Source organism: Lissotriton vulgaris, chromosome 3_1 (assembly GCF_964263255.1).
Source record: "Lissotriton vulgaris chromosome 3_1, aLisVul1.2, whole genome shotgun sequence".
NCBI lineage: Eukaryota > Metazoa > Chordata > Amphibia > Caudata > Salamandridae > Lissotriton > Lissotriton vulgaris.
The window spans coordinates 166,190,574-166,205,058 of record NC_141689.1 but is presented as its reverse complement, the minus strand read 5'-3'; the positions used below and the strand labels follow the sequence as shown (position 1 = coordinate 166,205,058).

General features: G+C 44.3%; 1 protein-coding gene across 1 annotated transcript in view; it reads right to left on the bottom strand.

Annotated features, from left to right (window-relative positions):
• CCL27 (C-C motif chemokine ligand 27) overlaps positions 1–12,034 on the bottom strand; it is a 30,625-nt gene extending 18,591 nt beyond the window's left edge. The window contains exons 1-2 of the mRNA XM_086962891.1: positions 11,879–12,034; positions 6,591–6,717 (exon numbers count right to left, since the gene is read on the bottom strand). Coding sequence (XP_086819017.1) covers positions 6,591–6,717; positions 11,879–11,936 — 185 coding nt within the window. The 5' untranslated portion in view covers positions 11,937–12,034. The remainder of the gene's footprint in view (positions 1–6,590; positions 6,718–11,878) is intronic.
• Positions 12,035–14,485: the final 2,451 nt, after the last annotated feature.

The window sequence follows — 14,485 nt, the reverse complement described above, 5'->3', positions numbered from 1 at the left end:
TCCTGGGTGCCTCTCTACAAAAAAATAATGACAGACCTTAAAGCAGTGGTCTTCAAATTCTTTTAATGCTCAGATTCGCCCATTGTAAAAAACAAAATCCTCAGACCCCTCAGAATAGAAACATTTTTTTCACAACTATTCTTTAAAGATGCCATCTCTCAAAGTATTTAACAAATGAAACATTCACTTCTGTTCAGTTATCCCATTTAAAAATACAATTAAATACTTGACTCCCAAATTGCTATGAGCAGCCTGGTCTTCCTAAAGTGCAAAAGAATCCAGTGGGTGATCCTGAATCAGAAATGGGGGAAGATTGAGGGATTTTGAGGATTATTTGTAGTCCCTTCCCTTTCAACACCTGCTCCCCAGCCAGGACTTATTGACAAAGGATGTTACCGATGGCCCATTACAGAGTGGTGCAATACCTCGCTGTTTATTTCCACTAAAAACAAGGTATAGTATCAGCAAGAAGCTTGTCTTGGCCATTGTTTTGCGCTCTCCCCCATCGGACTAATCAAGACCCTCCTATGGTCTCCCCTGGAGGCCCACCTCTCAGTTTGGTAAGTTCTTTCTTACAAAGTTACAATTGTTGTTGGCCAGTATTCACAAATAGTTACATGGTTGGTCCTTCTGCTTTTTCTGGCATGCCCACTAAGGGACCCATTTATGAAGTGTTGCATCGCTGCCTGAAAACAGCGATGCAACATTTTTCAGTGTGCCGTCCTTGCGAGAACATGGATGTGCCGTATTTACTGTATGGCACTCCATGTAGCAAGGATTTATAGATACATCAGTATTTCGGACGTATCTGTAGGCTTATTAATGACGCCTTGATGGAGTTTATTGCAAAAGTGACGCTACTTTAGCAGTGGGTCATTACACACGGGCCAGTCCCATGTTAAAGGCGCCTGTGTCAGTCTTACACCTGCTGTGAGGCAGGCGTAAGATTGGGACGCAGTGGCAACCTGGAATTGGCATAGTGAAATCTCATAGATTTCACTGCTCGCCTTCAATAACCCTTTTTTACGGGAAAACGCCCACCCAGGTATAATGTAGCAGAGGGCTTTACAAAGTGATGTATCAGCTTAGATGTGTCACTTTGTAAATATGGCACAATGTGGCCGCCACAGTGTCACAAAATGTGACCCAACGGTGACGCAAAGGGCTCATAAATAAGCCTCTATATGTAAGTTACTCCTTCCCTCTCTACCTTAAGTGTCCTCAGTCCTTATTTCGATGTAGTGGATTCTGTCTTGAAGTTCTAGTTACTGATTCTTCAATTCAGTATATTTAGAATCAATCACAGAGAATTTGATTTCCATCGTGGTCACTTTGTCCACTAGTTTGTGACAGTCTGCTTTTAATAAATTCACATCTATGTCTATGGTGTCTATCTTAATCTCCTTGGCCATCCACTCTTCTGGGATAGTTTTTATGATGTTGCCCAACTTGTGTGTGTTTGAGTTTAAGTTTGAGTTTAAAATTACTTGTATAGCGCACATATACCAGCGGTTTCTTGGCGCTAGAGCTAACAGGATCTCTGATATCTACTTGTTTAGGATCATTAATGCATGCAGGCACATTAAAGCATGTGCCTCTTCCTTTAAATTGTCAGTAAACCTCCTTGTCAGGGGAAAGGATAAAGGGGCGAGTATGGGCTCAGCCCGCAGGGCTTTGAATAGATCCAAGGTACTGGGATAAGAGCAGTCACTGCAGATAGGGTGTAGCCACTGTCATGCTTCAAAGCAGCATGGATGTTCTGAAAGGAAGCTAGAGTGACACTCCCACCTGCCCTCTGTATCCTCAGAGTCACACCTGTTGCTGCTGCATCAGATATGCAGATTGAGAAGAGAGATGCCCTCAGAATTGTGGGACTCCATTGTTAGCTCCACCTGTGTGGGACTCTAGCCAAGGCTGCCTCCAAGCACACTAGAGATCAGAGCTTTCACAACATTTATCCTGGAAAAATCTTGAGCTAGTGTTGAATGAGAAAAGAAGTTAACTACAATGCAGGGGATGGCCATGTCTAACAATTTTTAGAGGCTGGCTCACCTTGTTAGATACAGCGCCATGAAACTGTCTGGTGTAAGTGCGCTCTACAAATGATTTTAACATAACATAACACTCCTTTCAAAGCATAGAAAGCCTCTTTCGCGTCTCCTGGGGTTGCAGTGGTATCTGTTATAAAGACTCAAGGGCTTGCCCCTGTCAACTCAGCTACTCCATGTTGTGAGAGTATTTTGCGTGCTCTGCTTAGAGCCTGGAATGCGAATCCCTCATGCTGGTACAACACAAGCTCGTGCTGTCAAAACACAGAAGTACATTTTCACTGCAATTTTCCTTGGCAGCTGTCGTTCAACTCAGGAAGATTCCATAGTGCCTCAGGTCCAGTCAACTACAACTTCAAGTAAGACCGCAGGTATTGAGCCTACCATACCATAAACTGGCTGCCACCACACCTCAATCGGTGCAATGCCACCGCGATGCAATGCCACCGCGATGCAATGCGTCGAAGGGGAAAGCTGCGTTCCTTTAAATATGGCCTTGTCTCGGCCGGGAGAACCCACAGCCCAGAGGTGCTGATTTGTGTATTCACAGTCAGTCTCATTCCACAGCACATCAGCAGGTGCACCTCTGGCACAGGTATTATTGGTTCTGTGTTGTGATCATCCTTTGACTGTAGTAAAATTGTACCTTGTGTGGGAAGTTACCGCTCATCTCCCCGTTCCACCGCAGCTTGTGCTGTTTGTTGTGGAGGGAGTGGACCAGCGCGGGACAGAGGGAGTCTAGCACCCTCACTTCCGGTGGCCATTTTAGAGAGGTGACGGTCTAGTGGTTTCACTAGGACCGTCAGGAGCCTCCTACTTAAAGCTCACATGGGGCTGACGCGCAGCGGACGCGCGCAGCGGGCGCACCGATGGCGCGCCGGAGGTGCGCCAGAGGTAAGCCCGTCTGTGCCCGTCCGTGCCGCGGCCGGGCCTAGGGACACTGCCCTTGGCCATTCCAATCAGGAGTTACACTTATCCAGGGACAAGCTACTTACACTGCAGGGACAGAACAGCTGCTGTCAAAATACTCTGAATGCTGACACCTGGAGGGGACCTATACGCTGTAAACACTGTAACGTTGAGCTTAGCCCGCTGATACATGCCAATACACCCTCCGGCTTAAAAATCTTTCAGGGTGGACTCATTAACGCTAGGTCAATGGGTAAAAATGGCGCTAATGTACACGACCTAATTACTGAGAATGACCTTGATTGCCTGTTCGTCACTGAGACGTGGCTTAAAGACTGGTCCACCCCTGATGTTGTCCTAGCGCTACCACAAGGGTACCGCATCCAGCGATTGGATAGGCAGATACAACGCGGGGGGGGACTTGCCATTATCCACCGCGACTCGATCAAATGCACTACATTTGATCTTCCAGATATTAAGGAAGCGGAAAGTCTAGGTTTTAATCTTAATTTACTCAACACCACAACCTTCACTCTGTCCGGAGTACTGATATACCGACCCCCCGGTCAACAGAAAAACTTCCTAGCCAGCCTAGCTGAGGTGATTAGCAACCTCGCCCTCAAATTTGCGAACTTTACTGTCTTAGGCGACCTAAATCTACATCTTGATTCTGACTCCGACACTAACGCATCCTGTTTTAAAGATCTTATAGATGTATTAGGATTGACCCTACTGACACGGGACCCCACGCACAAGGCAGGACACGTATTGGACTGCGTATGCTCTAACCTTACATGTCTAAAGGTAAAACCGCCTCGTCTCCTAACTTGGACTGACCATATGTTCATTCCATTTGACTTTTCAGTAGAAGGAAAGGGGACTAAAAAGGGTCTCCCTAAAGTAAACACTAGCAAGAAACACGACTGGAAGAAAATAAGCAAGGACCCAGATTTGCAGCTCAGAGCTATGACACTTAAACCCATTCAGACTGGCATCACGGAGGCAGATAATAAAAATTTTAATTACTGGTTAGAGGAAATTCGAGGTCCCCCAAAGGCCACAAACCCCAGCAAACTTCTCTATACAAAAAAATCAGCACCCTGGTTCTCACTCTCCCTGAAGGAGAAACATTTAGAAGTTAGAAAATTAGAGAGAACCTGGCGCCGATTGTATAAGGAAGAAGATCTCTGCCACTACAAAGAATCTAGGAGGCAGTACCATGCCCAGATTAAAACTGCCAAAAAAGAATATTATTCAAAAGAAATTGATTCCTCGAATAACAAACAGAAAGAGATCTTTAAAGTGGTGAATGATTTTATGAAACCAAAGTTCCTCCTATCAGAGATTCCGCCCTCTCTCACCCTATGCAACTCGATTGCGGATTTCTTTGAGCAGAAAATACTAAACCTTACTAAAGGTTTCTCTGAACAGCCTGCTGTCATAGCAGTAGAGGACCTTGAAACCGCCCCTGTAGTAGCACATTTTTGTGATTTTCTGCCTATTAATCTAGAAGACTCACGTCAACTGATTCTGTCTACTAAATCTGGATCTCCCTTTGACCCCTGCCCCCCTATGATGCTACATGTCCTAGTAGATACAGTTAATCCTTTCATAAACAATATTATAAACTCATCTTTATCCTCTGCGGATATCCCCTCGGACTGGAAATTAGCGGCAGTGAAGCCCCTGCAAAAAAAATCTCTGCCAGATCCATCAACACTCTCCAACCTCCGTCCAATTTCCCTGCTCCCGATGCTTTTTAAAATGACCGAAAGGGTGGCGAATAAACAGCTCACCAAATTCCTAGAGGACGAGGATATCCTGCACCCTAATCAATCTGGATTTCGGGCCTCACACTCTACAGAATCCGCCCTTCTGTACACCGTGGAGACACTGAAGACCGCCATGGATCAGGGGAAGAAGGCCGTCCTTATCCTACTTGACCTATCGGCGGCCTTCGATACGGTGTCCCACTCAATACTAATCAGGCGACTGAGGGCAGCAAGGATTGGGGGCACCGTGTTGGACTGGCTGAGGAATTTCCTCGACCACCGTAGGCAGGTCACAATGTTAGGAGAACACCGCTCTGAGGAAAAAATCTTACAAACAGGGGTACCGCAGGGCTCTAGCCTAAGCCCGGTACTGTTTAACATATACATGATCCCTTTGATTGAGCTGATTTCGTCTTTTAACATCAGTACTATATCATACGCTGACGATACTCAGCTCATCCTAGTGCTAGACAGGGAAAATGGAAAGGCAGAGGAAAATCTAAAAGCCTGCCTCACAGCAACCTTTATTTGGATGCGTGACAACCACCTAAAATGTAATGCTGGGAAGACCGAAATTATACCTTTCGGCCCCCAAAATCCCTTCTCCCCCAGCCTATGGTGGCCTTTAGGGGTGGAGTCCCCTCCGGATACCATCACTGCGGCCCGGAACTTAGGGATCAGATTCGACAGTGCCCTATCTTTCAAACAGCAAGCAGGGGCAGTGGCAGGGTCTTGCTTTAACATCATCAGAGGGCTTAGAAAGTTTTTTGACTTTCTTCCTCTGACAGCTAGGAAGACGGTGACAGTAGCACTTGTAACATCTCGCTTGGACTACTGCAACAGCTTATATGCAGGATTAAATCGATCTGTCCTGCATAGGTTGCAAGTTGTCCAAAATGCTGCTGCCCGTCTGGTCCTAAAATGGCCGAGGAGGTCTTCTGCCTCTGCCGCCCTCAAGGCCCTACACTGGCTACCTATTCACAAACGCATACTTTTCAAAATCCTAGTGATTACCTTTAGGGCATATCACCACAAAGGACCTAAATACTTCCTTCCCTGGTTCAAACATTATGCTCCAACACGCTCCTTAAGATCAGCCAACAAGAACCTATTACAGACCCCTAAATTCAGACTTTCAACTAGAGGAGGGAAATCTCTTGCAACGCTGGGCGCAAGAGCTTGGAATAAACTCCCTTCCAACCTGCGCCTAATCTCCGAGGAGAAGATTTTCCGTAAGGCTCTGAAAACCTGGATTTTCAACCTTCCAGACTCGGTCTGTATGACCCTGGTGTAGACACAGTGCTCTGTTTAAATGAGATAGATGTGTGAGCTGATTTTCCGGCCTTCCATCTGGCTACGGGCTATAAGCGCCAGGATGCTCCTTGGAGTGACAGTCGCGCTATAAAAGTGCACATTTACATTACATTTGTCAGATGATTCCCTGCAAGATGGCATCCTTGAAAGAAGCTGGTGTAATACACATCACTATACTATACAGGGGTGCCACAACTCTGGTGGTTGACCTGACTTATTCACTGCTTCATGACCATTTGAATAGATAAGGAACGCTTAGTAATAGATAGCAGTGAAGCAGGATTAGATATTAAGAAATATAACTATGTCTGAGATTGAGTTGGGCTTCAGCATTCTGAAATCCCTCGAGTCTAGAGATGGAATATTTTGCATTAGACTGGTCCTTGTAATCATGGGCTCACACAATCTTTCTCAGCATCTGGCATTCATACATGGTCGTGGAGACAGGTCTACAGATATTCAGTCCTTATAGCAACATGGTATTTCTGTTCCTGCAGCTTGTGGATACCCCAATTCCCATCTTTCACACATATATGCTTAAACTTACAGAACAGCTTTAATGTTGCAGACGCCATCTTTATTTTGAACTGTAACGTTTTGCACATGCTTCAGAATATGATGTTGGAATGTTGTTGCCAACTCAGTACAACAGGGTGGGTGTTTTCCTGGCATTCCTAAAAGAATACAAATTTTAGGTTGAATAGAAAAGCCATACAAAAACTGTGCAGGGTAAATAATTATATTTGTATTTCTATGTAATTATCATTTGTCAAAATCCTCATGAATTAAAAACAGATGCAAATCTGATGATGTCCGTTTTAAAGTACCCAGTGGATGAGCCGTCGTTGACTCATGGATATTTTGGCAGTCGCGCAGCCCAGCACCGTGGCCGCTGCCTGCTTTGGGTGGAGACTTTTTGGGACTTATTAAATGCTCCTGGATGTACACCTCCCACTTTTGAAGTAATTTGAGAAGTTACAGAACTCTGAGCAAACCGGTCCTTGTGCAATGATGGGTGGTGGATGTGGTTGTCATTGGAGCTGTGTTAAAAAAAAATTCTTATATGTAAATTTTGGGAGACAAATTATTTGTGTGAATTAGTGGTTACAATATTAAAACATATAGTCGTAACCAATGAACTAATGAAAATGCACTTGAAACAACTTAATTATAATGGTTTAAAGGGTGATTAATAATAAAGTCTAGTTATCTCACATTTTTGTGAAAGAGTCAATTTTGTTAGAATGGATGAAGTTTTTGGTGCTCTGCTCATCTTGCTCCTGCTCATTTCCCTCTACCAATCAAAGGCCTAATGCCACTCTTCTCTCCTTACAGTTTCTGCCAGCAAAGAGTACTATGACATAAATGCTGATTTGACATGCCTCCAAAGCCCAATGAAAAGGAGCAAAAAGGTAATTGCAAGCTCCCACCAACAGGGGCAGCTCCTCCACTAGAGCAGAGGAGCGTCACCCCAATGCTTTCTCGCAGTGCAAGAAGCAGAAACATAAAACGGTAATAACCTTCAGTTATTACCATTTTATGTTTGTTTGCAAAGAGATATCCTTTTATACTAAGAAATGGGCTAGTACTAAACGTTTTAATTATTACGAAGATGCTTTTGCCAATGCGACCTAACCATGATTATGTCATGCTGAATCTGTAGTTTTTCTAATTGTTTATACATAAAATGTGTATAAAAACCCCTAGTTTAAAGGTTAGATATTGCTTTTCATTTTTCTCCTTAGATTTTGAGAATAACCTTGTCTTCCTTAGAATGTTGTCAGTACTCTCTATGAGTTTGACACTTAGGGGCCATTTTCGATGCGGTCGGAAACGGCTCTGGCCGTCGAACGCAGCTGTTCCAACCGCTCGAAATGTCCAGTTCAGATTCCTTTCCAACTGAGCCATTATGATGGGGTCAGTCGGAAAGGAATCCAAACGGGCTTTACTAATGGCTTCCAATGGTCTCGGAAAGCCCATCTGCCATTCGGAAAGGGGACTGTAATCTCAAGGGTAGCTCTTTCTGCCCAAGGGGTTACGATGGCAGATTCCCACAGCCTTTCTGTGCCAGCCTTTCCGACACAGAAAGGCTGTCAGAATCCCACTTTGGGGGCCATCATGGGTGCAAGGCCTCCGGATGGTGGCCGAGGGGGCACCTATGATTCCCCCCTGTTGATCCCTGCACCCAGTGCCTGCCACCGGGTGAAGGGATGAACTGCACCTCAGCTCTTTGCAATGAGAGCATGCATTCTGGTCAGAACGCATGCTCCCACTGTAAAGTATAGGTTTGTGACTTAACAGTGTTCAGTCGCATCGTATTTGCTGGTTTGGGACCGCTGATAGGAGGTCGGTCGGTCTGTCCCAGTTCCAGATCAATGTTGGACGGACTCGAAATCGGCTCCTAAGTATCCAGACAGATTTCTCTGCGTAAATGGGGATATTGATTCTGTGTTCTCTCTCTGAGACTTCATGGCAATCTGCGCATTTTTCTGTACCGCTTATATTAAGCATTCTGTAATAAATCTTTAAACTTATTTTCGATCGTGAACTCAATTATTAAGTGGTGTCAGTTCCTATTTGAATTTTACTCTGCTACGTCAGTCGGTTTAATGTTGGGGAGGATGGTGACTCTTACAGCTAGGTCAACAAGAACAACGGCGTTGCATTGCCTAAGAGAAAAATCGTGGTGCATAAATTATTGGAGTTCAGTAAATTATTGCGGTTTGTTTTCTACAGCAGCACAGTATGCTCTACTATGTAAATGACAGCTTAGGCGCTCAGGGTAAACAAACAGGTTGGTGATTGCACAAGGGCAGAGGCATACATGATCCACTGCTGTGAAGGGGACCCAGCCAAAGAGCAGTGAGGGTGCTGGTGGATGCATGGAGAGCCCAGAGTATGAACCTTGTATGTGGAATCATGAGATGAAACAAATGTAGTGATAAACAGCATATGTGCAAGGTTGTATGTTAGAATATTGAGCACAAAATGATTGTGCTAAAGAATATTACCGATAGGTGACTAACAAAGTATTGTGAAGTTAAAAATATATAGGGACAGGGCCGGCTTTAGGGCGGTGCGACCGGTGCAGTAGCCAGGCGCTGACCTCCGGGGGAGGGACGGGCTGCAGAGGGATAATATGTGGGTTTAGAAGCACATGCTGCAGAGTTTCTTGTGTGATGGACAGTTTTCAGGCAACACGAAAAAATGTCAAGATAACTTTGGTGATTAATGTTCCTGCTGGAAAAAGAAAGAGTTTTGTCTAGTGGGAGTTCTGACTCATCATAAAGTAAAGCGGAGGGCTAATTTGCCTACTGCAAAGAATTTGTGCACCATGCAGATGACAGAACTGTATTTATGTGGCTATCTCAGTGGGTTGCTGCTTTTGTCACAGAGATTCTTTTATCTGCAGTTCATAAGTTATAATCCTAATATAGCACAGAGACCGATGAACTTTCATGAAAGAGCTGCATGCAAACTGCAATACATAGAATTTGAAACTTTCTGTTTTTCCCCAGTATTTCATTGTCCTAATGTTGCTAAAAAAAGGTTTGTTTGGGTAGAAATACATTCTTATTAGTAAGGCCAACCCTAACCACTGTGGCGCATTTTAAATCCAGACTTTGTGCTTCTCCCGACCAAGCACTCTAAAAATATACTGCCTACTAGTATGGCTGACCTGTGATTCCTACACTTTGTAATCCTCATTGTTTTATGTAACATTTCCTATACGCTGATTACACACATATGATCACTAGTATGTGTATAATATGTGTGTGTGATGTGAAAATCCCTGACACCCTGTATTGGTATGAGTAGCACCATAAAAAATGCAGGGTCGACTGAGAGATGAGGGGTGCTGTTGGAGGGTGGAAGTGAGAGAATCCCTGGAGAAGGAGGTCATTGGGGGCACCCTGGAAAGGTAAGTAAAGCCAGCCCTGTATAGGTGAGTACAGATCTATTATTACTAATTACACACACACACACACACACACAGACACACACATATATATATTTGTGTGTGCATAGTGCATATATATGTATGTATATAAATATGTATATATGTATGTGTGTATACGATATATGTAACTATATAGCTATCTATATATCTATAGGTATAGATATAGATAGAGATATATACATAGGTCGTAAGTATATCATGACTGAATGGAAATGTTTGGAGTCCCAACAAGCAGCCAGCTGAGTGCCCACTGCCAATGAAAGTCACTGCAGAGCACTAGTTTAATTCGCTTAATATACACCTCAGAGAGAACACGCCTCACTCCTGATGAAGGTCTGCCCTAATCACAGAAAAATAATTGTAATAACTATTAGCCACAGCAAACAGTGAGTGGTCAATTACATGCAAAATGTATGTCTGGTAAAGTTCCAGATGTAGGAAGGTGCTTGTATACCATCATTCTAATAAGTAACATTCAGACACAACGGCTGTGAGACTAGTTTAGGATGGAACAAGCCTCTGCACCATTCCTGTTGTTAAGACACTTGACAGGGTCTGTGAAAAGCATATATCCACTTTCAGATATGGATATCTGTAAAATGTATACAACGGAAAATTATTATATATATTTTTTGCTTTCATTGATAAAAATGCAAACACTAAGGGCCCGATTCACAGAACTAACTTAAGACAAAATACTAAACTTACTACCATTTTGGTATTCACAGAAGGCACTTACTCATTTCGGTATTCACAGAAGTTAGGAGTCCCAACTTTAGGACACCTAAATGCCTTCTGTGAATACCGAAAGTCTTAAAGTTAGGATTGTTCTCAATTTAGTAGTAGTAAAGTTAAGACTCCTAACTTTAGGACTCCTAAATGCCTTCTGTGAATACCGAAAGTCTTAAAATTAGAATTTTTCTCAATTTAGTAGTACTAAAGTTTGAACTCCTAACTTTCAGACTCCTAAATGCCTTCTGTGAATACCGAAAGTCCTAAAATTAAGATTTTTCTCAACTTTACTACTACTAAACTGAGAAATATCCTAATTTTAAGACTTTCGGTATTCACAGAAGGCATTTAGGAGTCCTAAAGTTAGGACTCCTAACTTCTGTGAATACCGAAAGGAGTAAGTGTCTTCTGTGAATACCAAAATGAGTAAGTGCCTTTTGTGAATACGAAAATGATAGTAATTTTAGGATTTTGTCTTAAGTTAGTTCTGTGAATCGGGCCCTAAGCTCTCATTTTATGAATGTCAGTAGAAGGAACGTTTCAAACTTATGTCTTCCTGGTTGCAGGCAGACCTGAGTAGCAGGTGCATAAGAGAGTGAACTATTAATTAGAGCTGCATGAGAACTTCATGATAAAAAGGCTCTCTGTCTGTAAGAAGAAAACGGATCACAAACATGAGTAGACATGTACTGTAGCAGAGCATTTCTAATCAGAACAGGGCACACAACTCCTCGATTGCACGTGACCTGTGCTCAACACTTACCTTACGAAGACAAAACCACAAATGACCACTAGTGCAGAAATGGGGCAAAGCAACAAATAACCAGGACAGAAAAATAAACACAATTGCCCCATACACAGATTCAGCGAGTAAATTGAGAAGTTCTTGAATGTGCTCATCCCCATATATAGAACATCACATCGCAATGCATTAACCATCCAAATCCCACCTACCTCTCCTACAACTCGCAGACTTTATGCATGTCTTTGACTGTCTGGCGCTCCGCTGCCTCTTTGCTAGGTTCGTGCTATAGAAATACCACATACATACATGCATGCACTCCTACGGGTGGAATGCAAGTGTGATCCCTTCTCAGTTTTAGCAAAAAGTGCTGTAGGAGATGGCATCTGAGAGGACTTACCTCCTAGAGAAGGCAGTACAAGTGTCAGTAAGCAGAAGAACAGGAGAGCCGTCATCATGTCTGCTCGGCACCAGCGTGCACAATCTACTGCAGATGTGGGGAGGTGTGAATGCAAAGGACACACACCTCGATGGTGTTTACACAACACAATATTGATTCACTTATGTTTGAGCCAGAGCTGAAGGACGTCCTCCTCCAAACATCAAATGCCCTTGGGGCTCCCATTGCAGGGAAATAGTCGACAAACAAGATGGGGAAGTTTTATAAAACGTGCTTTCCCTTCGATGACATGTGAGCAGCTGGTACGTCTAGAATTTCCCTTCGCTGTACCTGTACATACCTGTGCATTAGTTGGAGATTATAGGTAAAGGGTTCCTGTTCCTTTGTGATCACAAGAGAAATAAAGGTGAGGACTCATCTTCGTGGAAACGCCGCAAATTCTCGAACATGAGAAGCCTGTCTAGCAGACTGTGTGCACCGATGGGCACTTGCAATCTACATCTGAACACATTGGGTCAATGGTCTCTGTCACCGATGACCATCCTGATTCGATTGCTCCTGGATCAACAGCAAGAAGTACATAAAATGTGCATTCAATGGTACACTACATTGCAGATGGCATATCCATGGTTGCAGGCTTGGGTTTTCACCTGCAAGATTTGCAGACGGTATAGCTTTGGAATTGTAATTAAACTCTTTACAACTCCTAGACCAATGAAATCCTTGTAGGCTCATCACATGTCTGTGAATGTTCATGTATTATTTATTTATTTATTTATTTATTTTGAATTTTGTAGAGCGCGCAGCTACCTCCGACGGAGGTGTCCCGGCGCTGAAGACATAGTCTCAGGAGGGTCGAGGAGGAGTGAAGAGGGGTCTTTAGATCTGTGAGAATAACAAGGTCTTTAGTTTTTTTCTGAATAGGGGTTCGGACGTCAGGAATCTTAGTTCAGTGGGTAGCTGATTCCATAGTTTGGAGGTTGCTACTGCCAGGGCCCTTCCCCCTGTACGTGTGAGGCGAAAGCGGGGGCAGATCATGAGGCGAAGATGATTGGATCTCAGGTTTCTTGGTGCTTGTGAAAACCTCATTCTGTGACGTAGGTAGGATGGGCCTCTGTCATTGAGCGCTCTGAAGGCCAGTGTTAAGGCCTTGAATTGGATACGGAGTTTTATTGGGAGCCAGTGAAGTTTGATTAGGTGGGGTGTGATGGAATGGCGGTAGGGGACATTGCAGACTAGCCTGGCCGCAGCATTCTGGACTTTTTGAAGTTGGTGGATGAGGTAAGTGGCGGCGCCTACGTATAGGCTGTTGGCATAGTCCAGATGAGCGGTAATGAGGGCATGGACCACCGTTTTGCGGGACTCCAGTGGGAGGTATGGGATGATTTTTTTTATCATTCGAAGTTACCCAAAGCAGGCTGAGGTAACTTTATTGATTTGAGTTTTGCAGGAGAGGGAGGTGTTGAATTGAAAGCCAAGGTTGCGTGCGGTTTGAACTGGTTCTGGGGGGGGGTTGAGTTCAGACGGCCACCAGAGATTGGAGGATATAGGCGATTTTTGATTGAAGAACAGGACCTCGGTTTTGTCTGTATTGAGTTTCAGGTTGTTGGCGGACATCCAGGCGGCGATGTTGAGCATACAGAGGCGGAAGTTGGTAAAAGATTTTTCAGTGTGTTCTTTGAAGGAGAACACCAGTTGGGTGTCGTCAGCGTAGAAGGTTACTTTGACGCCCCAGGATTCAACAACTTTAGCCAGAGGTTTGAGGTATACATTGAAAAGGAGCGGGCTGAGGGCAGAGCCCTGTGGGACGCCCCAGATCAGCTGTATTTTGGAGGAGAGAAAAGGTCCTAGCATCACTTGCTGTATTCTGTTTGTGAGAAAGGATTTTATCCATGCAAGGGGGAGGCCCGCTGATACCAACTTCTTGCAGGCGGGTCAGGAGTTTGTCGTGCAAGATGGTATCGAGCGCTGCGGATAGGTCGAGGAGGACCAGCATGACCTCCTCTCCCTTGTCTGTGCATTCGCGGATCGATTCGGATACCTCGAGTAGCGCCGACTCGGTACTATAGTCTGGTCTAAAGCCTGACTGGGTGTCGTGGAATAAGGCGTTGGATTCCAAGTAGTAGGACAGTTGTTTTTGGACGGCTTTTTCCAGAACTTTTGCGGGTTTGGGTAGAAGTGAAATTGGTCTGTAGTTATTTAGACAGGAAGGGTCGACGCCGGGTTTTTTTTGGAGAGGGATCAGCATGGCGTGTTTCCAGGCCGCGGGAACAACCCCAGTGAGTAGTGAGGAGTTCCAGATGTCTAATAGGGGGTTAATGATGATGGGGGCAATTTCGTTCATGATAAGAGCTGGGGCTGGGTCCAGAGGTGAGCCAGATTTACAATCCAGAAGTAACTTTAGAGCAAGTTCTTTGCTAAGTGGTTGGAATGAGATAAAAGCATGAGTGCTATTGGGTATTGGGTCTTTGGTGGTATCGGAATCTTTCTGAAGGATTGCTGCCGCTATGTTGGCAATTTTTTCTTCGAAGAAATTGGATAAGTTTTCACATAGTGTCTGTGACATGGGCACAGGAGTCGAGAGTGCGCTGGGGTGAGTGAATTCTT